Source organism: Gouania willdenowi, chromosome 18 (genome assembly GCF_900634775.1).
Source record: "Gouania willdenowi chromosome 18, fGouWil2.1, whole genome shotgun sequence".
NCBI classification, from domain to species: Eukaryota; Metazoa; Chordata; class Actinopteri; order Blenniiformes; family Gobiesocidae; genus Gouania; species Gouania willdenowi.
This window is the reverse complement of record NC_041061.1, coordinates 11,417,302-11,445,239: the sequence shown is the minus strand read 5'-3', so window position 1 is coordinate 11,445,239 and position 27,938 is coordinate 11,417,302. Positions and strand designations below refer to the sequence as shown.

The 27,938-nt window shown below is 40.6% G+C and overlaps 1 protein-coding gene across 6 annotated transcripts in view; it reads left to right on the top strand.

The window, feature by feature from the left end:
- The first annotated feature begins 634 nt into the window (after positions 1-634).
- pcdh7b (protocadherin 7b) overlaps positions 635-27,938 on the top strand; it is a 149,429-nt gene continuing 122,125 nt past the window's right edge. For all 6 annotated transcript variants that reach the window (XM_028473895.1, XM_028473894.1, XM_028473893.1 and 3 more), the window contains exon 1: positions 635-4,463. In XM_028473895.1, coding sequence (XP_028329696.1) covers positions 1,392-4,463 — 3,072 coding nt within the window. In that variant the 5' untranslated portion in view covers positions 635-1,391. The remainder of the gene's footprint in view (positions 4,464-27,938) is intronic.

Here is a 27,938-nt window from a genome sequence, read left to right as displayed (position 1 = left end):
ATGTGCGCGTGGGTTGCGCTCAATTCTTTCCGTGCGCAAATGCACAGCCTTGAAAGTTCGCAGAGGAGAAAAAGGAGACCACACGGATGCATGAACCACAGGTGAAAGCACAGCAAATCCTGTCCCATCCTGGTCAGTCCTCCCTGTACCGATGCCCGACACACACACGCGCGCGCACAAACACGCAGAGAAATGGAGAGGTAACAAATCAGGCAGGTGCGCCGTGCGTAAAAGTTGCGCAACAGCTTTTTTTTCCTTTTTTTTTTTTCCTTGCGCCACCAACATATTGTAGCGATGACGTTTTCCAAACATAAGCCCCTCTGATGCAGTTTTTTTTTTTTTTTTTTTTCCCTCACCACACACGCACACACACACACACACACACCATTTTCATCTTCTTCCGCACATGCACGTTTACGCAGCATCATAAAGTGCGGAGGAAGCACCTGTCAAACATCTCCGACCTGAGAAAAACTGTCCGCTGACCCCACTGGTGCAAGTCCGACCGGCTGTGGGGAGAAAGGGGTGGGAGGGGGAGGCAAGGGGAGGTGCAGAGAGAGAGAGAGAGAGAGAGAGAGAGAGAGAGAGAGACTCTGCAATATCATTAGTGAATCCCTCTCTCGGTGCTGCAGACAGAGGCTGCCAACACATGCGGTGCGTCTGCAGGTGAGGAAACAAGGCTGAACGTGCAACGGGGCGCAAACCGAGTTCCAAACCTGGGAATATGAACATTGTTCCTCTCCTTTTTTGTGGCTCAACATTATTTTGAATTTTGAAGAGACGCTTTCTCTCCACTGTTCCGCTGCGAGGGAAACCGAAGCAGGTGATTCCATCCACATCCACATCCAGCCCGTTCAGCTTTTTACGCGCACAACGCAGCCCGTGGGATGAGTTTGGAAAACTGATCCTCGAGGATAATGCATGCAGCTTCACACAATCACTGTTGATGAAGAAATCTGAGACGTGGACTGAAATCATGTTTGGACTATAAGGTTTTTTTTTTCTTCTTCTTCTTTGTTTTCTTTTTCCTCCGCCTCTTCTTCTTCTTTTTTTTTTTTTTTTTTTTTCCTTTTACGTGCAGGACCCCCACATTTTTTGGTGCTGCGTCCGGAGCGCGCCCTGGTGTGCGCGTTTGGCTCTTGTTAATTTCTAAAATAAGGAAATTCACACTTACATCCAGGACTGATTGGGAAGGAAAGGAAAGCGGAGGACAGAGAGAGAGAGAGAGAGAGAGAGAGGGAGGGAGGTGAGACAGTGCTCTGCTTCTTCTTACAGCAGAGGATGAAAAATCCGGAACGTTTCACATAATCTGACTTACCTCCAAGTGATTTCGTTTTTTTTCCTACTTATTTTTCCACTAAAGAGGACATTTCCCCTCCCAGTTTGGAACTATGAGGACTACTTGTGCAGTGGACTATTTGTACTATCTGATACTCATCCTGCAGCTCGTTGTGCATCAGCCCGAAGCCAAGCAGGTGCTCCGATACCGCCTGGCAGAAGAGGGACCGGCGGACGTCAGAGTGGGGAACGTGGCCGGAGACCTGGGCATTGTGGCCGGCTCTGGTGAGGTGACGTTCACTCTGGAATCAGGCTCAGATTTTTTCAAAATAGACAACATCACAGGTGAGCTGACCACTAATGAAAGGCGGATAGACCGGGAGAAACTCCAACAGTGCCAAATGATTTTCGATGAAAACGAGTGTTTTATAGATTTTGAGGTGTCTGTGATCGGACCAGCCCAGAGCTGGGTGGATCTCTTCGAAGGGAAAGTCATCATATTAGATATAAATGACAACACACCATCATTCCCGTCCCCTGTGCTGACACTGTCTGTGGAAGAGAATAGACCCATAGGAACCCTTTATCTGCTGCCCACAGCCACAGACAGAGATTTTGGAAGGAATGGCATTGAGAGATACGAGCTGATTCAGGATAATGGTGAGAACTCCAGGCGCTCCTCTGGGGATTCGTACTCGGGGAAGAGAAGGTTTGAGGAGGGGGCAAGCCGGAGCAGTGTCTTTGAACTGCAAGTTGCTGACACCACCGATGGAGAGAAACAGCCCCAACTCATCATTAAAGGAGCCTTAGACAGGGAGCAGAGGGACTCTTATGAGCTGACTCTACGTGTGAGGGATGGAGGTGATCCCCCACGCTCATCTCAGGCCATTCTGAGAGTAATGATCACTGATGTTAACGACAACAGCCCCAGGTTTGAAAAGAGTGTGTACGAAGCTGACCTGCCAGAGAACAGTTCCCCCGGTTCCCCCATCCTGCAGCTGAAAGCAGCCGACGCAGACGTGGGGGTTAACGGTCAGATAGAGTATGTGTTCGGGGCAGCCACAGAGTCAGTGAGGAGGCTGCTGAGGTTGGATGAGAGCACGGGGTGGCTGAGTGTGTTGCACCGCATCGACCGCGAAGAAGTCAGCCAGCTGAGGTTCACCGTCATGGCCCGAGACCGAGGCCAGCCCCCCAAAGTGGACAAGGCCACAGTGGTGTTAAACATCAAGGACGAAAATGACAACGTGCCTGCTATAGAAATCAGAAAAATTGGTCGAATTTTTCTAAAAGATGGAGTTGCTAACGTCGCTGAGGATGTAGTGGTGGACACCCCCATAGCCTTGGTTCAGGTGTCCGACCGTGACCAGGGGGAGAACGGCATCGTGACCTGTACAGTTGTGGGAGATGTTCCCTTTCAGCTGAAACCGGCCAGTGAGATGGAAGGCGAGCAGAATAAAAAGAAATATTTCCTCCACACGTCTGCAACGCTGGACTACGAGGCCATACAGGAATACAACGTGGTCATAGTCGCTGTGGACTCTGGAAGCCCCAGTCTGGCAAGTAATAACTCTCTTATTGTCAAAGTTGGTGACACTAACGACAACCCTCCTATCTTCAGCCAAAATGTTGTTGAGGTGTCTTTCCCTGAAAATAATGCCCCCGGTGAGAGGGTGACAACTGTGAATGCTATTGATGCGGATAGTGGGAAGAATGCTGAAATTGCCTATTCCCTGGATCCATCAGTAAATGGGATTTTCTCTATCGATGCCGACAGTGGAGATGTTCGAGTAAACACCATCCTGGACAGGGAGCAGAAGGAGCGCTATGAATTTAAGGTGATAGCCAAAGATAAAGGTATTAACACTCTGCAGGGATCTGCAACAGTTGTTGTCCTTGTGGCTGACAAAAATGACAACGAACCAAAGTTTATGCAAGACGTGTTTACATTCTACGTCAAAGAAAATCTGGATCCAAACAGTCCAGTTGGCATGGTAACGGTGATTGATGCAGACAAAGGAGAAAATGCAGAGATGGGTCTTTTTATTGAGGAGGAAGAAGAAATCTTTTCCATTGAAAATGAAACTGGAACAATTTTTTCCACACTCTCCTTTGACCGGGAAATGAAAACAACCTACACGTTTCGAGTGAAAGCTGTGGATGGAGGTGACCCCCCCAGGTCGGCAACCGCCACTGTTTCCCTCTTCGTCATGGATGACAATGACAATGCACCCACAGTCACTTTCCCCATAAACAGCTCCTACACCCTCCTCCCTCCCTCAAGTAACATCCGGACTGTGGTCAGAACCGTCATTGCCACTGATACAGACACCGGCATCAATGCTGACCTGAACTACAGCATCATCGGGGGAAACCCTTTCAAGTTGTTTGAAATCGATGGAGCCACGGGGGTCATTTCACTGATGGCCAAGCTGGAGCAGAAGCACTATGGCCTCCACAGGTTGGTGGTGCAGGTGAACGACAGCGGGCAGCCGTCACAGAGCACCACCACCCTGGTTCACGTCTTTGTCAATGAGACTCTCTCTAACTCTAGTGTCGTGGAGGCCCAAGTATCTAAAAGCCTGAGTACGTCACTCAACACCAACATTGCCGGTGATCCCAACTACGACCTCAGCAAACAGCGACTCAGCATTGTGATCGGAGTAGTTTCAGGCATCATGACTGTCATCCTCATCATTCTGGTCGTCGTCATGGCTCGTTACTGCCGTCCCAAGAATAAGAACGGCTACGAGGCCGGCAAGAAGGACCACGAGGACTTCTTCACACCTCAGCAGCACGACAAATCCAAGAAGCCTAAGAAAGATAAGAAGAGACAGAAGTCCAAACAGCCGCTCTACAGCAGCATTGTCACCGTGGAGGCGTCCAAGCCCAATGGTCAGCGCTACGACGGCGTGAACGAGAAGCTCTCGGACAGTCCAGGAATGGGCCGGTACCGCTCCGTCAACGGAGGACCAGGGAGCCCCGACCTGGCTCGACACTACAAGTCCAGCTCCCCCCTCCCCACTGTCCAGCTGCACCCGCAGTCGCCTACAGCTGGAAAAAAGCACCAGGCAGTGCAGGACCTGCCCCCTGCTAACACCTTCGTCGGCACCGGAGATAACATTTCCCTTGGATCTGACCACTGCTCCGAATACAGCACTCAGACCATCAACAAGTACAACAAGCAGGTAAGACGCCACACTTAAGTGTTCTTTCTTTTTTTCTTTCCCTCCACTCCTCCTCACTGTTTTCTGCTTCTTCTTTTTAGTGTTTTCCTCACCATAATGCGTTCTGACAGGGCTAGTCTCAGTAGTCTTGTTACCTTTATGGTGCTAATGTGTGTCACGTTAGCGGTATTGATCTGATTCGGTTTGGAGTGCCATTCACATGCTATATTGGAAAAAAAAAAAAAAAAAAAAAAAAAAAAAAAAAGTCGTTTGGATTAAGACCAAGGAGGGAGATTTGAACCAGAATCCGTCAACGTTTTTTTTTTGTGTGTGTGTCAAGTTTTCCGTTAGGGGTATCACTGATTCTAACCTCAGGAAACGTGCAGTGCGGTGGTGGACAACTCACATCAGGCTTTGGTTTGCGGTCCAGGGTCTGTGTGTGTGTGTGTGTGTGTGTGTGTGTGTGTGTGTCAAGCCCTGCCCTGCCCTCTGTCTATGACAAGGCTCCTCTTTCTTCTCATGAACAAAAGCAGAAAGCAGAGCAAGGTAGAGGTTCCGACAACAAGGTGCCAATTAACATTCCTTAATGCCTCCACATCAGTCCAACCACCCCACCCTTGAATTTGGACATTCTTCCACCACCTATTATTTTTCTTCTTCTTAATCTCCTGGTTGCTTTTTTTTTATTTTATTTTGGGTGGTAAATGTGGTTTTTATCTCCAGGTGTGCTTTTTTTTTTTTTTTTTTTTTTTTTTTTTTTAAGTATCAACAGTAAAAAAAAACAAAAAAAACCAACATTAATACTTAATGAATCAAGCTCGTTTGCATTTTCAGGGAAAAAAAAGGAGCCCATTGTTGTATGTTTTTCCTTCGTTCTGTGGAAATCTAATGCATTATTGATCTTTCTTTTTTCTCGGTGTCAGCACTATTCGTTTGGTCTTTTTTGGAGCGAGGCTTAGTTTTTGTGGGCTTTCTAAAATACATTTTTACTTCTTACTCTCATTGCATCCACATGCAACCCCCCCCCCCCCCCCCCTCCTTTCAACTATGTTTTAAAACCCATGATGTGCATCTGTAGCAGTCACATGACCAGTTTCTTTGGTGTTGCTGTTCTTCTAGGTTTCTTTCTTTAATCTCTTCTCTCATAGTTTCTTTCTTTCTTTTTCTTTTTTACATTCCTCCCTATTCTTCCGCCGCTCTGTTTCTAAGATGGTGTATTCACTGAGCTGCTTCCCAGAGTGTGAGGAGTGCTGTTGCTTTCGGATGTCTCCTGCATAATTAAAAGGGCACTCTATTTGCTGCATGTATTGTGTGTCACTGTGCTCCATTTATATAATTATTCATTTACCCTCCGCACATTAACGCGGCTGCGCTAACTTTTTACCCACACGGTGCTTTTTTTTTTTTTTTTCCCCGTATTGGTCGAAACCTGAGCTAAATGAGATTTATGCCTTTTGGAAAATCTTCCAGAAACAATGAACTGTGATGAAGTGTTTTTGTGTGTGCCGTTGCCTGTGAAGGATTTAATATTTGATACACAAATCTCCAGCAGGTATTCAGATTGCCTCGGTACACACCCCATCGACTCGGTAAATACTTAGTGTGGAGAGCTTCAGTCAGGGTGAAGAGGGTGTAATTTAATGACTCCACAAGAGATCTAATTCAGGAGAAGGTGTGCGTTCATGTGCTCCAATTACGGCATTAAACTGCCCTTATATTAGATTAAGTGGTGGAGCGGTCACGCTATTGTTTTGAGGGTGGACGCAGCTATAAATACTGTATGTTGTTGATGTCTTGTGAGCGCCATAATGGCCAAAGATTCAGATTAACGCACAGCAGTGTTGATTCAAGAACTCAGGGATTTTAATTTGTCACTATGTGCATGACATGTACATAGTGACATAATGTTCCCAAGTTCCCCATTAAGCCCTTAAACAATAAATAGAGTAAAATAAGAATAGTATAAAACAATGCAAATAGAAAAACACCAGTAATATTGAAATAATATGTACAAAAATAATACAAATATACAAAACAATAGAACCACAACAGCAGCATGTTGACTAAAAAAAACATTCTGGTTTATTTTACGTCGATTAATTGAGGTGATAAAAGTGACAGGAACGAGACCATGACTAATTAAAAAGGATTTATACACATATGAATTGATATTTTCCTCAAATAATTAAAACTAAACTATAGGTTGCTGTCCACATGGGACAAAATCCAATCAGAACTAAGTTTCAATCAAAACTACTTTTGTTGCCTGGAAGGCGGGACATGTGGGTAAATAAACCAATAGGAAGTAAGCTTTTTGACTCAAAAGGTAATTGATTTATTATTTTTTTTTTTTTATTTATGCGTAAGCATAAAACTTTAGTCCACTAAAATCCTAATGTCATTCAGTTGATTAATACTAGTAAAATATACTGTATAACAGAAATAGTCCTGATGAAGACATTTGGACAAAAACTAATTATCTTTAGATGCCTCTGAAGAAGACTGACAATTGGCAATTGAAACATGTCAGGGTTAAAGTAAATTTCCTGAAAAAAACTTGTCTGAATTAACGGAACCTCAACATAGCAAATTTTTATTTAGTTTTGGTCATTGTCTTAAATTTTGTCTAAAATGCAACTAAGTTTTAGTCAAAATTCATTTTGTTCAAAATCATCAGGACTATTTCTATTCCATTTTATTACTTTGCAATTTACTTTAATTTCCTGACATCTGCCAACTGTCAGTCTACCGTAGAGGTATCTGTAGATTGCTTTGATGTATCGATAGACACCTCTGAGGAAGACTGACAGTTGCAGTCGAAACATGTCGTGAGATTAAAGTCAATTTCAAAGTAAATTCCCTGAAAAAAATGGCCTGAATAATGAATTCTCAATATATTTCAAAAAAGAAGACAAAATGAAATTGCTGGAATAAAAAAAAAAAAAAAACACACAGAAGGGCAACGCAGTGTTGTTTAGTTACACCAATAAATGGGAATTATCCAAAATCTAATCGAAATCCACATTAAATGTTTCATTCTAGCAAATTTGTGTCACATGTTTGTTTGCAGTGGGGCATAAGACCTGTTCTTTTTTAGCTTCTCTTCCTTATCCGTCCATCTTTAGTAAAAAGAGACGGGCGTAAGAAAGGCGGCCCTGTGAGCTGGACAGAGAATGGCTCCCACTGTTTCACAAGAAGCTTATTTTGTGTGTAGAGATGGAGTTAAAACAGGAGGAGGAGGAGGACCATTGACTGTAATATCCTCGCATATCAGGTTTCGTCCCCTTTTTGCCCTCCCGTCTTGTCTAATCTCACAATAACTGTGGAGGAAAACCTGCTCGGGCAGGTAACCAGGCAACTGAGGGAGTTTATCAGTGAGGTGAACCTGTCTTTGTAGCGTCTCGGACATTTAAACAGTCATTAAGGTGAGCTAACGGTGAGGATAGAAGCTATAGCGAGTCGTCCAGCAGCTGTCGGAGAAGTGGGGGGTGAAGGCTTGACATTTCATCTCTTCCTCCATTGATCGTGGCGTGTGTTGTGCATGTTTTCCTTTGTTTTTACAGCCTTGTGTGTATCTGATTTCTCCTCCTTACGCACACACACCTCTGCACCAAACAATGCATCCAAAGTTTAATGAGTAGCACCTCCTATTATCCTAGGGGTCAATTTGACCCCATCAATATTTATCATTCAAAAAATAATAGTTGACTTTGTTTTTTTTTGCTTTATATTTCATGATCTTTCATAATTTGATGGACACAATTGATTAAGCATTGGATTTTATCAATCTGCTGGACACATATTGCATGCATTAGTGTTCCTCTGGGGTCAGTTTGACCCCCAAGCTGTTTGTCTTAGTGTGTGTGACCCATGTGTGACCTTACATTCCCACACCTGCAGGTGCAGAGTTGATACTTTTTAGTTGACACATGATATGGTTTTAGAAAAAGCTCTTTCACAGTAAGAGTGACGTAGAGGATAATGTGTCTGAAACAGAGCATTGACTTGAGGAGGATTTGATTTTGAGGCATTCTCATCTTAAGTAGTAAATACACTATGGTTGTGAGAGGAAGGGGGGGAGGGGGTCACCAACATCAATCAATAGGGTTCATAAATAAGGGTAAAAAATATGTCCCCCCACAATAAAAAATACATTAACTCAAGTTTGAATTGATGGTGGCGCTGCAGGAAAGGTGGTATCATACTCTTGTGGTCATTAATGTTGTCAGTAAATTTGAGAAGAATTGGATGAAAACAATTCAAGATAAATTCATTAGAATTTAAAAGTTTAGCCTGATGGTGGCGCTAGAGAACAAGTCAGAGTTATATTACCAAGGGGTTATTTATGTGTTCGACAAATTAACAAAGTGCCTGACACAAAAACTTGGTCAACAATCATTTTCTGGAGGCAAATATCGCTGGGGTCAGATTGACCCCATGGGTATAATGCGTTAGAACTATTTCAGGATAATAGGTGGGTATAATAAGGACTATCTTTATCATTCACATTCTGTTGATGTGGTTTATAGACTCACTATCATCATTTTCAAGCTTTAGCCTAAATTAACGTAATACAGAATGACTTGAAATAAATGAATTCAAAGTAGGAAAACAAGAATAGGCAAGTTGTGACTATAGAGGGAGATATTTCACTGTATATTTAATTAAGTCGCACCATGAATTTCACATATAAGTCGCTCTGGACTATAAGTCACATGCCTGGATGTTAGACTGCTTCCAATTGGCTCAGTGCCATTAACATTAGCACCTTTTTTTCAAGCCAATAGAATATTTATTTTTATCCGCTAGTGCGCTATTAGCTTAAGGAAGTGCCAATAATGGATGAACTCACGCCTGTGGGTGGGTTTTGGTTCCCTACAAGACAAATGAACTCTAATTTAAAAGTTTGGTCTGATGGTGGCGCTAGAGAACAGGTCAAGGTTTCATCATCACAAAGTTATTCATGTGTTCAACTAATAAAGTGACGATGCAAAAACTTGGTCACCACTTTTCTGAAAATCATTCTCTGGAGGCAGATATGATATCCTTGGGGTTAAATGTGTTTGAGGATAATAGGAGGGTTAACAGAACACTTAGCTTTATTACCTTTGGCAATCACGCCCGTTCCGTCTAGTGGCAGAAAATTAACGCCACCCAACCATAATGCAGCGAGGAGGGAGTGAAATGACTTGGCACGAGTCATCAGCTTTTGTTTTATCGTTGCATTTCAAAGCAGCGCCGGAGCCCAGGTGGATCATTTTTAATCAGCTGTGATCCACAGCAGCTTGTATCCTGTGCTGTACCAGTGGAGCCCCTCAGGGCAGGAAAAAGCTCCCGTCTGCACATTTGCAACCACTTGATCCCGCCCACAGGGCTGATCAAGCCGCGAGCGTCCAGCGTTTCTCATTTGAATCCAACCACTCCTCAACTTTCACAGGACCGACAACATTTCCATGCAAAAAGAGGGCAGCTGGGTGGCGCTTTTATTTAAAACATAACATGTGACCGCCCCGCAACGTTAATGGACTATCAGGAAACCAAAAAATGAAAAACGTAATAATTTGCTTAACCCTATGACCCCACATTTGTTTTTATTTACAAATTGTAGCAAACTAAAGACAAGCAAAAAAGTAAAGTCACAACCACAAGTGATCCAAATAAAACATACATCTCAAATAACCATTTCACTTGAAAAAGAAAGTACCCTTAATAGGACTCCAAAAATGCATAAAGTGACCAAAAAGAAGCTACATTTATTAAAAAAAACACACAATTTAACAAAAAAAAAAAATGATAGAAAACATGCAAATCGGACAACAAAAGTACAAAGAATTACAGAAAAGTATATAAAATGTACAACAAAAATAAACAAAATGAGGCGTATGTCACAAAATGTGTTAAAAAAAATATATACAATTTCACAAAAATGTCAATAAAAGTACCACAAAATGACAAATTCAACACCCAAAACAAACACAAAATGGGAATATAATATAACAAATGGCAGCAAAAACACAACAATTTCTCCTAAAACACAAAATAACAACAAAAATACACAGAATGACAAAGTAAATGAATTTAAGCTTTTATGTTATACGAAAACAAAAGTGGAGGTTTTTGAGGCTCTTGTTGTGAAAGGACATAATCCTAGAGTGTGTTGAAAAAAAAGTGGTTAAGCAAACAAAAAGTGAATAAATATGTATTTTTATTTGATCATTTTTTTCACACAGGAAGTTCCCCCCCGCCATCAGGAAGTAGCGTCTCCATATATGTGTTGGGCAGGCAGACGTTGAATAGATTAAATGATGAACGTGAGGGGTAGAAATAAAAAAGAAGGTACAGTTTATGTTAAGATGGACACAATTACATCAAGCATCGTAAAAGTTTATGGCTTCGAATTTGAAACTCATGATCAACGTAGCCTGATATTTACTGTCGCATGCAAACGATTCCCATAAATCTGCCAACTTATTTGTCAACAAACTGTCCGCGCCCTAAATCTGACTCCCAGTTCACCTTTAATAGCTTCCCCAGTCCAACCAGTTTGGTCATCAGTAGCTAATTATACAGATAACAGGTTACACGGGAGCGTTTGGCCCTTTAATCGCACAAGCAGGTCTCCTCAGCAGCAGCAGGGTTTCATTCCACGCAGCCGAATACAAAGCGTGATATAAGATGATCATACCATCTTGCATTGTGTGGACTTCTTTATTTGTTACGGTTTAACGATCAGCTATTGTCGTGTTCCTGTGCCAGCGGTGGTTAATTTAGTCTTTTGCTTTCAGGATGTGTGATATAGTTTTATTGTGGGACAGCACTAAACTATTATTACACATGGTCACGTATTTTTTTTTTTGGGTGTCATTTGGTTTGGTGATTTTTATATATTTGCTCAAAGGTGACGACTAATTCAAGGATTTGAAGTCGAGGTTTTCGTTTATTCAGACAAGGTTTTATTTCCTGAAAAAACCTCGTTTGATTAAACAAAACCTCAACATAGTTTTAAGAAAAAAAAAAAATTGAATCTCGCTGGAACTAATGAAAGGATTTCCTTTATCAAATGTCAATACTGACGAATAAACTTTCAGAAATTGTGCCAAATATGCTCAATACTCTAGGATTTCAAAAGAGTACGGTAGTCTCCTCGGGGTCCTGGACTGTTGGGTTCCGTTATTTTTATTTTATTAAATATAAGTAAAAACAATTACGTGTATCACATCGTGAAGTTAGTTTATCGTCGCACCCCTACTCAATACATTAATCCTCAAATTATACTCAAACCATTTACTGTATCTTTGGATTAGAGATAGTTTACCGTTTCATTTTATAGTGACCGCAGTGTCACCCGAAACCATCTGAACAAATGTGGGTCCAATATAGTGAAAACAGCTTGGGGTCAAATTGACCCCAAGTCCCACTGATGCGTACACTATGCATACAGGACACGGAAAACACATCATCATTTCAAATTCATGTTTACACAGTAGTCCTCACTACATTAGAAACATTTAAAGCAAAAGCAATGTTGCCAAGCATTTTTTAGAGAGGTTAAAAATTGAATGGGGTCAAATTGACCCCCCCAGGATAACTAATTTGTCCCTCAAACTTAGTCATGTTATAAAAGCCCCAGTGTCACCCAAAACAACTTAAAGAAATATGGGTACAATATAGTGAAAACAGCTTGGGGTCAAATTGACCCACTGATCCAAACACTGTGCATACAGGAAATCGAAAACACCTCATCATCCTTTTAAATTCATGTTTACACTTTTGTCCTCACTACATTAGATAAATTTGAAGCAAAAATGAGGTTGCTCGGCATTTCATTTTTAGATTGGTTAAAAATTCAATGGGGTCAAATTGACCCCAATAATATTTAATTTGTCCCTTAAATTTAATCATGTTTTAGGGACCACAACGTCAACCAAAACAGCCTGAACAAATGTGGGTCCATTTTAGTGACAACAGCTTGGGGTCAAATTGACCCCAAGTCCCACTAATGCGTACACTATGCAGACAGGACACTACAAACACAATTTTAAATTCATGTTTACACAGTAGTCCTCACTACATTAGACACATTTAAAGCAAAAGTAATGTTGCCAAGCATTTTTTTTAGAGACGTTAAAAAATGAATGGGGTCAAATTGACCCCCATGATAACTAACTTGTCCCTCAAATTTAGTCATGTTATAAAAGCCCCAGTGTCACCCAGAAACAACCTAAACAAATATGGGCACAATATATCGAAAACAGCTTGGGGTCAAATTGACCCACTTATCCGAACACTATGCATACAGGCAACCAAAAACACGTCATCCTTTTAAATTCATGTTTACACTACATTAGAGAAATTTGAAGCAACATTTAGGTTGCGAGGCATTTTTTTTAGATGTTAAAAATTAAATGGGGTCAAATTGACCCCGAAAATAACAGGATGATTGATTTGTCCCGTAAATTTAATCATGTTTTAGGGACCCCAGCGTCACCCAAAACAACCTGAACAAATGTGGGTAGAATATAGTGAAAACAGCTTGAGGTCAAATTGACCCCAAGTCCCATTATGCATGCAGTATACACTGAAAACACACCATTTTAAATTCAACTTTACACAGTAGTCCTCGCTATATTCGAAAAAGCACGTATATTTATTTGAAGGTTATAAATAAAATGGGGTCAAATTGACCCCAAGGATAGCATTCCTGCTATCTTTTGCCATTTTTGTAAGTTTAATGGTTATTAATTAGTTGTCAAAAAATAAATGGAAGTTTTCCTATTATAACCTATTGGAACAGTTAAAAAAGCGCTTCCTGCTAGTCATTATAGGGTTATACTGACTCCGAGGGGTTCAGCTTATGCATTCTCACTTGCATTTTCTCTGGGAAAAGAAGTTCGTCTCGTTTTAATTTTTTATTTCATTATTTTTTGCTGCAAAAGTGTGTAGAAAGCATACGCTGAAAGTCCCGCGAGATTTTGGGGAAATTTGACTGAGATCTGTTTTTGCTGTTTCAGGCGACACCGTTTTGCATTCGGGGAAATTGTGTAAATTGGGTATATTCCATGCCATGCCATTTCTACTTGATATTGTTCTTAAAAAACCAAATAAAAACACCAAAAAAAATTACAAAAATATTGCCTTTTCTGTTCCAGGAAGTTAGAGGCCGTAGAATGACCTGATGTGTGAAATAATGAACGTAGATTTAACTTCATGTATCATGTTTAAATGAATGGTTTTCCTTTCGAGGAACCTCCCCTTCTTTTCTTCACACAATAAATGTGCACATCTGTCCTCACATGTAGATACTACACAGTCATGATTGAACTCGCCAACACGGTTTTGACTCATCGATGGCGGCGCGTAATAATAAGATGGTTAAAGACCACGAAAACGGAAGAGGACGATGCAAAGTTAACTCTGGTAAATTCCCCGCCGCACGCCATCTTCATTGCTCCTGATTGTAAGTGGCGGTGTTGAGGATGGCCATCTTCTTCTTTCTCGCCCGCTTCTTTCAATTTGGTGCCATGGAAAAATGGATTTCCATTTGGTGCTGAGCAGCGATTGCATTAGATAGGGCTCGCCCAGGATAAAGCCCAGTCATATATTTGCAGATCCACTTTTCCTGTTACATCAGTTGCTCCCTCTTTCCCTGTATTCCAGGCCTGGTTTTCTCCCATTGTTGGGGCGAGATTGTAAAATAAATTGACTTTTACAAGGCTCCTGGGGTTTATGATATTCAATGCACCGTTGTCGTCGCCTTAGCTAAGCCTCGGAGACAGGGAGCCTTGAAATGGCAATATCACAGACTTGCAGCGCTCTACGACCCACAGGAATAAACCTGGTTCACAACAAACAATCTTGTTGTTTGTGCAAATAATATCCAAAACCAGGGGTGGACTGAGATAAAAACCTGTGGTACTTTATGTCTTCATTTTAATTATTGCCTTAAAATGGGAAACTTTTGAACAACTATTTACCTATTTTTATTTGTCCATTTTGAAACTTCATTTGTCGCATTTTTTTCAGACCTCAGCTACACTTTTGCCAATAAATATCATTTTTTTTCCCCCGATTTCGAATTCCTTTATCAAATTTTTGTCTTTTTTAAAAGAAAATATTTTGCCCACTTCTCACCCAAATAAGGTACCACTTGTTTCCCTTTTTTTTCCCTACTCTTTTTGTTGCACATTTTGCCCTTTTTCACTATTGTTTACCATATTTTGCCCATTTAAGCTGCCCTTTGCCATTACATATCACCTGGTTCCTCTTTATTTGCCAACTTTTTGGCAACTCTTTTGGCCCATTTTAGTTACTTTTCACTCTTTTATTGCCATGTTTTTGTCACTTTTGGACCATTTTTGGCCACCTGTTACCATGTCTGCCTCCACTCACTTGTCAAAAAAAAACCTAAGCAGACCAGACCCCTTTTCAAAAAGGTCTGACACATTTTTTATTTCAGATTTTAGCCTCTTTTTGACAATAAATACCCATTTTTACCTATTTTTTTGTCCATTTTTACAAGTTTTATCAAATGTTTATCCTATCTTTAATTTTTTTGGGCACTTTTCATCCAGTTAAGCTAACTTTTGCCCAATAAATACCACTTGTTTTCTTTTTTCCTACAATTTGCTTCTTCATTTACCCATTTTTTGCCACCCTTGACTTCTTTTGGCCCATTTGAATCACTTTTTACTCTTTTCTTGCCATGTTTTTGACACTTTTGGACCATTTTTGGCCCACTTCAGGTCGACGGCCCACAGGGACGATTGAATGACTCGTCAAAGCCAAGCTTATCATAATGAGTGTTTTTTCCTTGGTGAAAAAGGTCACAGGTCAAGTGTTGTTCACTTGTACCCAAACAGGTGACAGTGTTTTCACAACAATCTGGTTGAGTGTGTTTTTTTTCTTCTTTTCCTTTATGCTCCTCCTCACTCACTGTCGAAGAAGCATTTTGAAGCATCAGATAAATCACTCCCTTGTCACGGACTGCTCACACAGGTCCATGGTGTCAAGGGAACTGCCAGCAAAGGTCCGTGGCCTCACGTCAAAGGGGGCCGGCGATTTAAAACCCAGCCATGCTGTCACATCTGGCCTTCGCCAAAATGAGAACACAAGTCCGTGAAGAGCCAGACTTGTTGGTTCATAATTCACCCCCACAAAGAACCACCTTTTGCTCAGGCACTGGCCGTAGGACAGAACCGAAGAGCAAAGCCAGGTGGAGAAAAATACTTTGTAACCATTAATCGGGCAAGAGATCATATTTGATCAAGCTGAGGACTAGTCCGTCAAATTATCTCACAGTTTGTAATTGACAGATCTTTATGAAATTTGACTCAGTTATGTTGGGTTGGTTCTTCAATAACCCCACAGAGTTTCATCCGGTTGGGATCCGGATTGCGCAGTTCATCACAATTTTTTGATCAAATGGGGCGACCCCAACTTGAGCTTCAGATCTTTGCCCCAACCCAAAAGGACCAGATGGGTTCAGTCATTTATTTTACTGGGGTTCAGGCACTGTGCGTTAAATGAGGGGTAAGTTAATGTGGTTCTATTAGTGCGAGAAAGATGCTCAAATTGATGAGGAGGTAAATTGAAGGCTTGACTATGACACATGAATATATTATGTTTAGAAACATATAACTGGGTCGTTCTTGAGCTGTGTACGAGCACAGATTTGAATAGTGTTGCACTGGAACGTGTTTGGGCTTTAAAGAATTAGCTTCAGGCTGTTGTCTTTTGAATTTGGGCCATGTTGGGTCTAAGTTTTGAGGCTTGATTTCAGCTCTAACCCATAGATTTTGACCTACTATACTGTTATTAATGAAGATAGACATTTCTTAAAAGCCTCCAAAGCAGGAATGGGCACACTTTATCAACATTTAGGGTTTTGTCTTTGCTTGGGGTTTTGATTGTTTTGTCAATTTCTTGTCATTTTGTGTGTTTTTGGAGTAATTATGTGTTTTTGTTATTTTTTGTGTTTTTGTATTTATCTGTCATTTTCTGCATTTGTGCATTTTTGGGATCACTTTCTGTATTTTTGTATTTCCCTGTCATTTTGTTGACAGTTTGAGAGTCTTTGGAGCTATTCTGTGATTTTTGGGGGTTTTCGTCATCATTTTCTTTGTTTAAGTGGTTGTTGTGTTTGTCTTTGTTGTCGATTTGCTTATTTTAAGATTTTTCTATGTGTTTTTATGTACTTTGTGCAATCTCGATTTGTGTGTTTTGGGGCTTATTTGGTTTATTTTGTTGGGCTTTATATTCCTTCCAACTTTTTGAAATACAATTTTTGGGGATTTGTTTTGGGGGCTGCACAAAATGAGACCGGGTACCACATTGCCAGTTGCCTATGTCTGCATTAAAGTGTGGAATTTTCTGTTTTTGAGGTTATTTTGTTCGTTTACTTTGGGGGACTGCACAATATGACGTTGTGTATGAAAGAGAAGACTTTACCCAGGAAAGGACAGCTTGACTACACCTATTAGCCCCGTTTTGGTGTGGCCCCCACCTTTTGGCTCTCAAATGAGATTATATATGTATGAAACAGGAGGCAGATCCCTCGCAGAACATCCATCAAAGCATGGTGGGGGGGGAGGCGGGGGTAGCTGTGTGAAAGTTTGTGCTTGTCTACTCAGCGGGTGTACAGGCTGTGTTGATGTGCAGGGGTGTGATAAAGCGTATGGCTGTACAGTGTGAGTGTGTGTGTGTGTGTGTGTGTGTGTGTGTGTGTGTGTGTGTGTGTGTGTGTGTGTGTGTGTGTATCCTGTTTGGGTTGGGGAAGAGAGCAAACTGGGGGCCTCCACAGTTCAAGCCTCTTCATCATCCGGCACGCCAGACACACGCACGGCGACATGCCTGAGAGGGTTTCAATATCCTGTGTGTGTGTGTGTGTGCGTGCGTGACGGTAGGCCTTTACTGCTGTGTTTATCCAAGGAATGCAGTCCATTATGTTAGTATGTTTGTCTGGTTATTACATACACTCTTCACACACGTGCGCAGAGAGGCAGGTGGAGGCTGGGGGCAGGGTTAGGGAGGTGGGGGGCGTGGGGGGGGGGCAATGCTTTATCTTCACCTGTTGAAAAAAACCAACAACAAGCGCGAGTGGTCAAGCTGGATGATGTGGCTTTTTTTTTTCTTTTTTTTTTTTTGCCAGTAATCACAAGTGCCCTTAAGCAAGGAACTGGGGAAAGTCCTTCGCTCCAGCTGAGCCGTTTACTGGATGCAGCTGTGACTAAAAATGTTTACTCTATCCGATTTCTGCCCAAACACGGGACACACAAGTTGTCTTAAACTCTGAAGATATGTGTAAACAAAAGCAAGGGATACCCACGTGTGGAAGCCACCTGCGACCCATGAGTGAAGGCTATTAGCCAAGCCCGATAAATCTGGTTGGGTAGAACCTTTCTGCTCGCTGAAGAATGAAGGTCACAGGGCAGGTGGAGTTATGACCGGCCTCAGGCGCTAACTGCCATCGAATTAACTGAAATATGAAGTCAGGCGTTGAAGAAGTATAGCAAATATTGAGAATGCTAAACATTCAAATCACCTCATTTTATTTTATTATAAACTATAACTAAAAACTATATAGCACTTGTATGATTTGAGTTTTCATAGATAAAAAGATCTCAAAGATATCCTCAGATATTAAAACAACAAGGTGTGGAATTGTATTGAATTGACGCAAAGTTTTAACAATTTTTATTACGTTAGAAGTTTCAATAAGATTACTTGTTGGCATTAGTCAAGGCTGAATGTGGATAAATGGTAGCGCCCCTGTTTTTTCGCAAAAAATTTGAATTCTGTTGTATTGGCTTTCACTAATTTGATGTCAATGCATGTGTAAATGCTTGATAGGGATTCATTTTAATGTTAAGACATTTTTGTTATTTTTCTATGCTTCAGAAGAGCAGAAAATATCTTGCGAGTTTTTGTAAAGTTAGATTTTATAGTGCAATATTTTAAGGCACAATATTTTAAATATGCAATATTTTATATACGCAATACTTTAAAGTGCAATATTTTAGAGGCAGTGGAGATCTGTACGGTTGCCGTATCAATATACCGACAGTCTATCGTATGCAGAGCCCCTCATTGGCCAGTTTAGGTCACGTGACTAAGACTAAATCTAACCGTAAACCTAACACTAACCCTAAGATACAACGTACGTGTACTTTGATAAACGTACCAATAACACCAGAGGTATACAAATAGACACTTTCTATTTTATATACACAATATTTTATGTACGCAATATTTTATGTACTCAATATTTTATGTACGCAATATTTTATAGCACAATGTTTTATGTACGCATTATTTTATGGCGCAATATTGGACATGTCCGTCTATTTGCTACACATTTACTACACGTTCAACTATAATGTTTGCGTGAAAAAAATCTTGCATGTGTGGGTATTTTTTTGTGTAACATAGCTCTTTCTGTTCTGTTAGTTTCCAGAGATCACAGAAAATTGGAAGCCTGAAACCACATGTTATATTTAGACAGTTTTGGGTGTTTTTATAGGATTTGTTTGTGTGGTTTTTAATTAGCCTACACTTAATTCGTGTCATGCTGACACGTGTTTATTTACCTTTTCAAACCTCTAAAATGCTAGACAAATCCATTGATTATCTATTCATTATATAAGTAGTTAAAGATCATTACTTGGAAATTCCAGTAGCTTGTTTGAAATAGGAATTAAAGGATGTTTAAAACTCCTCTAATCGCAAACATGAGTTACCCAAATTATCTTGGAGCTGCGGGACAATTCAGCTTGAGTTGATGTTTACAGGATATTAGTAAAACCTCTGTAAATCTTTCATGATGCGTTTCCTGATACGTCTGCGTTAAGTAAGAATAAGAAAGACTTAAAACAAAGCTTCTTTCGGGTACAAGTCTCTGTCATGGTGCCACAGTCGATAACCCTGGCATACAGTCGGACACAGTACCTCATATGTAGCGTATTCCCAAAAGCCAGACCCTTTGGAAAATGCAATATAAAGTGCAGAGGACTTGTAATACTGGCTGTAGTCAGACACATTCCTCTGTGGATTGTGGAGATCCAGACATTTAATATGGTTTCATGTATTGATTTGCGGCACCTTGCCCTATCTGTTTATTACCCAGCAGGATTTCACCTTTCACTCTTATCCGTGAAGAATCTCTGGAGATTAAGTCTTTGTTGTTATTTCTTCTGACTTTCGAGCAACAGTGTTCTCGGTAAAAACTACAAATAGTCAATCAAACTGGCCCCTGGCAAAACATTTACTTCGCTGTTCTGTTCATTGGATATGTCGGGGAACTTCGGTGGACGTGCAAAACAGATTTTTACTCAACTTCGGTTTAATTACAGAAAAATACTAATGTTAAGGTGGGGTGTAATCAAGACTGAGAGATGGTCTTTCGGCAAGGTTCATTTACTTCGAGGGGCTCCAATGGAGCACTTGGGACACAATAGCCAATTGTAAATTACTGAGTGGATCTGGTGGGGAGAAGTGCCTGGAGGGGTTTCTTGCCCACAGAGGTGGAGAAAATAAGGAATGTTGTTACATTTGTTGCTGTTTACTTCTGGTTTGATGAGGTCTGGGAATGGGGGAAAAGCAGGGATATCAATCAAATTGACAAGTCTGGAGGCGGTAAAATGATTAGAATAATAGCAAACACAGGCCGCTTGAATATGGCCATTCATTTCAGAGCTTTACTCAAACTTTTATTTCAAACTCATGCGTTTATTATCTAATTACTTTCTCTTAACCTCTGATTTATCACGTAATCTATGGGTAATGATATCTTTCCATAGGAGGAAAACGGCATCGGGGAAAGTCGGGGGAGGGGCTCAAAATGACAAACAGCTGAGTGACATTTACAAGTGTGTTGTGTAGATCCCTAGACAGACTCCGATGGAAGACAGTTACTTTGTGTTTAATCACCATCCGGATTCTGTGGCTGCTGTGGCAAATGTTTGAGTAGGGCAGATTACTTTCCTCCACGAAGCCAATTGCGGGCGACCGTTTGATGTCGACGCAAATGTGCTTAACATGCATGGCTTTTTTCTTCTCTCTTGCCTGCCTTCACTTCCCCTTTGCAAGATTTACGACTTTGCGTGCGTCTACTGAATACGCCTTTCTTTACCTCTTCTCATAGTGAATTGAGGACATGACACGACAATTGGAGAGCTTGACATTTATGTTGAAAATGTTGTAGTTTGCTGTGCCAGCGGGTTTTTAGTGTGAACAAAGAGGAATACTAGGGTCCTCAGTCACTGTTGAGACCGTATGCTTGGGTTTGTTCAGGAAACCATTGGAAGGCGTCCCATTGTCACTATGACAATGCACCTTTGCAACTTTTATCTTTACTCGTTGCATCTTCTCCAACGGCCATATGCTGGGAAATTTCTCCAAAAAAGGCTTTTCTCTGCTCTCATCTCGCTTGTTCCCAGTAATTCAGATCCATCACTGCCAAAATATGGGCACAGGGGCAATGTCCCTCTGCCCCCCAAAAAACTCATGCCTCTTTACCAGCATTGGCCCAGAGTTGGAAGAGGCGTGGGAACGACATGTTCTGCTAAACAGTTTTGATAAAGCCATCTGGGCATGCAGTGAGCACTTCAAAGATGAAGGTCCCTGAATGCTACATTGGCAGCCAGTTTGCTTTTCTACAGTGGGTTCATCTCTTCCCAGTGTCACTGGTCCTTCGGGAACCCCAGGAATTTACTGCTATTCCTACTTTTGAGCTCTTGATTCATAAGATCAAATTACACAGCGAGGGAACATCAGTGGTTGGATGTTTTTGCTTTTTTTGACTCAAGGCCAGAGTTTTGGGAGCTTCTGCAAATGGGGCTGAGTTGCCACTTGGGAAAAGTTCAGAAGGTTTTTAATTCAATGACGACATTAGAAATTCACCTTGGATTGGAAGTTTAAATTTGATTGAAATCTAGTGGTTTTTTAGCTATTCTACATTTGAAATGGGCATGTTGCCCATATTTCATTCCTTTTCTAAAGAGACCACGGTTACATTATTTTTTTCAAATTCAGAATTAGTTATTAGGAATTAAAGTGTTCTGCTTTGTGTTTACATGAAAATAGTAATTCCAAATTGAGGCCATGGAAAACAGGTTTTCTCGGCTTTATTTAATTCTTCTTTAGGTCTGGGGGCTGGGAAGTGTTCTGACAGGGGGTAAACGTGCCATATCATGTCCATCGGGAAAACACACACAACAAACCTTGTATTTTTGGCTACAACATAGAAGACTACATAATAAGAACTGTTTTCACTTATATTTTTGATTGTAGTTTTGAAGTGGCAGCTCAACACTGGCCACGGTTACATGATGTTTTTTTTTAATATGGAATTAGTTATTCCCTGTTAAATTATTTGTAAATAAAGTTTTCTACATAGAAATAGTAATTTCCGTTTGCCGACATCCGTGTGTAATAAGTCCATGTGTAATAAGTCGACGTGTCCGTGTGAATGTCCGCACGTTTATGCTTCCGTTTATCCACTCTTTTTATTATATCCATGTCTTTTAAGGCTCTTAATAAAAAATAGTCTCGGCTCTATTCCGGGCGACCGTCTTGGAATATTGTTGTCACCAGTGCGTCATTGCGGCAAGTTACGCATGAACGACCGTAATTAACTTAAAGTGGAATTAAGCGTTTACAAGGTCGAGGAATTATTTAATTTGGAATCAAACAAACCAGCCACCTAATTCAGATTTAGGTTTAATTCTGAATTACATTAGCATTAAGAATGAAGTGTTAACAAGGCCAGTTTAAAGAGGACTTAACTTTTATTCTGAATTAAAGGGGAATTAAAGCTCCTATGTAAACATGGCCAAAAACACATGGTTTCACTTTGGTCTGCGGAGCAGGAGAAGGTGATCGGAACTAATCGGTGTTAAATAAAGCTCAGTAAACTACCAGGAATACATTTGTATTTGGAATTAAGTGTTAAAAGAGGATTTAACTATTATTCTGTATTAAAGGGAAATTAAAGCTCTCATGTAAACGTGGCCAGTGACAACATTATAAATCCACCTTGGAATGGAAGTTCGTCACTGCACTTTTAAGTTCAAATTTGACGTGCCCCATTGACATTTTTAGATATTCTACATTTGAAATGAGCAGGACTCTCACAGACGGATGAAACATGTTGCCCATATTTAATTCCTTTTTCCAAAGAGAATGAAGGCCGAATAGCAATGAATTCACTCAGGAAGATTAAAAGAAACTGGTGTCAGGGATCAAAAAGAAGGAACGTTGAATACATAAAGTTAAAGCCTAGGGAGAAAAAAAGTGAATGACCGAGATTGTACTATGTATGTGTGTAAAGATTGAAGAGCATAAAAATGCAAAGCACCCCTATCGTATTTGGAGTTACGCAGGCAGCACATCAACACTCAGCTTAAAAAAAAAAAGAAAAAGACGAAGAAGCTGGAATGACTGGAACTTCAAGAGCCATTTTTTTTTTTTTGCCTCCATCAGATGAAGGATTCCTGAAAGCGAACACATAAACTAGCCTATGTGTTTTAGCATGTTTTTACTGCACATCAAAACAATTAAATGATAACGACACGCGTTGTTTTTCAACTCGCATTCCCGTCACTCTTTAAGGCAGACGTTTGTCGCGTCATGTAGCAGCAGGTACATATTAGTGTCACACGTAGGGACTCGTCAGCCTCTCGTTAAAAATACCAACCATTTATGAAAACAAAAGCATGACACTGCAGCTTAAGCTGTGGTTAGGTTAAAAGAGTGCACGCTTTCACAATGACTACCAGGAAATCATTGTATTACTGATGCTAGAAAAGCCCAAAAATTCAAAGTTAAGTCTGATATTTGGAAATTGACACAGCTCAAAGCTGGCATGCAAGCTAAAAGCTTAAACTGAACACTACAGTCATTACTGCACAATAATAAATCATATTATATGATAATACAATTCCTTGTTGACATTTTATTGTACTTTGATACTCCCGTATATGACATAGTTTGTAGAACTCTGGGGACAAAACGTTATGAAAAAAGGCTGTACGGTTGATAATCAATGCAGGATATTGTGACCATACCCATCCATTATTTGTTAAATCAAACCTTATGAAATTTTGAGATATTGTTTATTATAAAATAACACAGATAATGTAATGTTCAAAGCAAGAATAAATGCTCTTCCAGAAGGCGTTAAAAATACTTCTCACTGCAGAAACGAAGGTGTCTGTCTGTTCCCGGGGTTCATTTGTGTAATAATGATGAGAAAGAAATAAAAATGTGTGACGCACTAATTAATTTCAAATAATTAAACGTCACAATATATTTTAGTGTGTGTGTGTGTGTGTGTATTATATGAGAAAGGTAACTTGAATGTAATGTGTTAAGTTGGGCATATAAGCATTTTTGCTTCTGCCTGTTTCAGCCTTGTTATGTATTTTTTAAATGTGATAAAGTGGAAAAAAAAAAAAAAAGTAGATTTTTATCTTAGTACGACGTTTATGTTAGAAAACATGTGGGTTTGATTTCACCTTAGTTTCCCTACACAGTCCAAAAACATGCATGTTTGTATCAATGGAGTTAATTATTAGCGGGGAAAAGGAGGAGAGTTTGAAGTGACCTGTCTGACATGGATGGATGGATGGATGGATGCTAAACCAGTGATAGGTTACCATTTGGGACCGCTCCCATTAAAAAACTGAAGTCAACATCTCCAGGGTGTACCCCTGCCTAGTGCCCGAAGAAAGGAGATAGGCATTAGGCGACTCCTGCGGCCCTAAAAAGGTCCAAGCGGGTCTGAAAATGGATGGATGGAAGGATTGAACAGAAATTTGCTGCCAGAGCTTATAAATAGTATTTGAGGTAATGTAAGAACATAAATGCAGCTTCGACATGTGTTCTTTTGATTTTTTTTTTTTTTTTTTTTAAGTACATGACACTCTTTCTTACCTGCCAGCTAACAGAAGTCTGTCCTGTTTGTACAGATTAGCATGCATCGCACGGTAGGCGAGACTATGTCAGGGAACTGTTTTCATTAGCATCCAGGAGTAGCACAAATGTTAAACTAGGAAGAACCTGACGGCAAGTGACATGACTTACTTTAAAAGCAGCCTGATTCTAGACGTAGGCCTATCTATACTAGTGTTTCTCAAATGGGGGTACGCGTACCCCTAGGGCTACACGATGGCACTTCAGGGGGTACTTGAGAGAGAGAAAGTGGAAAAATAACAAATAAAGTGTCAGTCTTGCGTGAGATGACCTAAAATAATAAAAAAAAAAAATATTATATTCAGGAGCCACTAAATCAGTGTTTTTCAACCATGGGGTCGGGACCCCATGTGGGGTCGCCTGAAACAACTGCATTTCTATACTTTCACTTTGTGACATAAATCTAGTTCAACTAAAATGCAGTAAAATAATATCTGAACTTGCTTTGTGGTACACGAACATTTATCAGGTGATCTGAAACAGTGCTTCTCAAATGGGGGTACATGGACCCCTAGGGTTATTTTTTTAAAATGTGTATCACTTGTTCATTCTGTCCTTATGCTTTGTAGGTTGTTTTCAAATAATTTTCTTAGCAAAATGTTGTCGTCGGACAAAGGGGGTACTTGGATTCAGAAATCAGAGAAATTGAGTACATGAGCCAAAAAAAGTTTGAGAACCACTGTTCTATTCAACTCCTCTGGCCAGGAATTCATGTTGTTTTGTGCGTGCTGTCCTTCCTATAATAATATTTGTCGCCCGACACTGTGTTTGAAATTGATACATTGTGGGTGAACGAGAATCCTCACGTGTTTGCCTCGCACTGGCACAAAGACAACAACAATAGCAACAACGCCAGGAGGCGAACCACACAGGCAGATAAGCCGAACGGGAGTGACTCGTTTGAAAAATTGGCAAAACAGAGTTTGCTGGAAGGCTTCCTTGGGGCTTAGGTACCTTTTGAAATCATGTGCAAATGCAAGCGGAGTGTGAATGAAAAATAGCTGTATGATCCCTTCATGTTGCTACTGTCAAGAATGTGGTTTTTCTTCTTCCCCGCACCCCATCCCCCACCATTGACTGTCACCCTCATCTGATTTTTTTATGTCTCAATTTTACTTTGTCCCATTTTTGCCCCTTTTCAAAAAAGTTCTGACACTTTTTTCAGACTATAGCTACCCTTTGCCAATAAATATTCCTTTTTTCCTCATTTTGTCAATTTTTTACAAGATCTTTTTGACACTTTTATTCAAATGTTGTCCTTTTTTCAATTTTTTTTAGCCACTTTTATCCAAATAAGCTAACTTTAGCCCAATAAATACCACTTGTTTCATTTTTTTCCCCTACATTTTGCCTGATTTTGTTCCACAGTTTTGCACTTTTTTCACTATTGTAAGCTACTCTTTGCCATTACATACCACCCAGTTCCTCTTTATTTGCTCCTTTTTTTGGCCACTCTTGACTGTTTTTGCCCATTTTAGTCACTCTGAACTCTTTTTCTTGCTATGTTTTTGCTACTTTTGGACCATTTTTGACCACCTGTTACCAGTCCGCCTCCACTTGCTTGTCAAAAAAAAAAAAAAAAAAAAAACCTAGCAGACCAGATCAAACCAAAGCTCTGGCACTTTTTTTTTTCAGATTTTAGTTCTTTTTTGCCAATAAATATCCCTCTTTTCCTATTTTTTTCTTTTTTTTGGCAATGTTTACAAGTTCTTTGTGTACTTTGTTAAAAAAAAAATGTGGCCAGTTTTCATCCAAATAAGCTAATTTACCACTTGTTTCCTTTTTCTCTACAATTTGCCTTTTTTGTTTGACAATTTTGCCCTTTTTCACTATTGTTAGCCACATTTTGCCTATGTAAGCTATACTTTTCCCTTACATACCACCTGTTCTGCTTTATTTGTCCATTTTTCTGGCCACTCTTGACTGCTTTTGGCCCATTTTAGTCACTTTTCACTGTTTTCTTGCCACATTTTTGCCACTTTTAGACCATTTTTGGCCACCTGTTACCATGACCAGTCCACTACTGCCTCTCTCCTACCGACACACTCTCCTGTCTATCTGCCCCCCCCCCCCCCCCCCCCCCCCCCCCTCCAATCCAGTCTGCTCACTGTTCCTTCAGCTGTGCAGAGATAGTTATTTAAGGCTTAGAATCCATAAAAGCCGCCCTAGGTGTGTTTGCTTTTGTTACTCTCTGCCACATTGTCAACTGTTGATCCGTCTTCAGCCACAGTATGTCAGAGGACAGTGTCATGTGGTTTGGGGGGTGGGGGTGGGGGGTGGGGGGGGGGTACATTTGGGCGTGGATCAACAAAAATCCATCTTCAGCAGTCAGGCACACATTTTCTACATACTGCCTTCTGTATTCCAAGTTGTTGACATAAGCAATCTACTTCTACAAAGCTAGCGTGTCACCTTGCCCATTCATACTCCATAGTAAGCGTCCTTATGACGCAACTGATGCATAGTTTTTGTGCGTGTGGACTGGAGGAGGGGTTTCAAAACAATTACCGCAGCTATTTCTGCCTATTCCGGAATAGCAAGAACTTTTATTTTTCCTCTCCGTGTGTCACAAACTAAAAAACAGTCTCAGCGTGAAATCCTCCAACACATCTGTCCCAGATTGCTCTACCCTTCCTAATTAAACCCTGTTTACCTCAGCACTCCTAAAGCAGGCTACCGACTAATCATTGAGCACCAGCTCCTCAAAGCCCTGTTTAATTCCTGCGAGCTGATGGCGTCTCTAGTGAAACGTATGTAAAAATAATGCAACTGTAACATGTCTTTCATTCCCTCGAGCGCTTCCCCCTTTTCTTGTATTCATGACTAGCCCTGATGGTGCCAATTGTTGGACTAGTCTTTCACATGAGAAAATACAAAAAAGGAATTTTAATTAATGCCCTGCACTGTGCTTAATCGCTGTTTTGGTGTATTCGATGGAGGGCACTGTAAAAGGAAAGGAAAAGATCTTGCGGCAATTTCCAATCATACATTTTTAATTTTTTTTTTTTTTTTTTTTTTCTTGTGATTCTTAATTAAAACCATGGATCTGAATGTAGTTAGGGGAGGGTTGCAAGGGAAACACAATTGTCTGGGTCTCCTTTTATCGTGTTGTGTCAGTGAGGGTGTTTTATTGTTATATTTCACCAAAGAAAAACCACTCTATGATTTTTTATTTGCCAGCTAGGTTTTTCTGTGAAGATCCTCCAAAAAACCTAGACACTGGGAGGCACATACTATTTCTAATTTTCTGGTTTGATATTTTATTGAATCGGTATCTAAAAGGAAGGTCAGCTCAGAAAAAAAAAAAAACCACAGTTACTGGTGCAAACGCACATATAACTCTGCAATGTCTTGCTCTTGTACACACATACATAACACTCACTGTGAATTATCGCGAGCAGCAGCCGGATTCAATTAGTAGAAGGTTAGGAAGCAGAGAGATGAGGGTCACACTTGCCATTCCAGCCCAAAACGGAGCTGCTTCCTGGGAGACCTGGCTTGCCGCTAATTTTGGCTTCTCCTGGATCG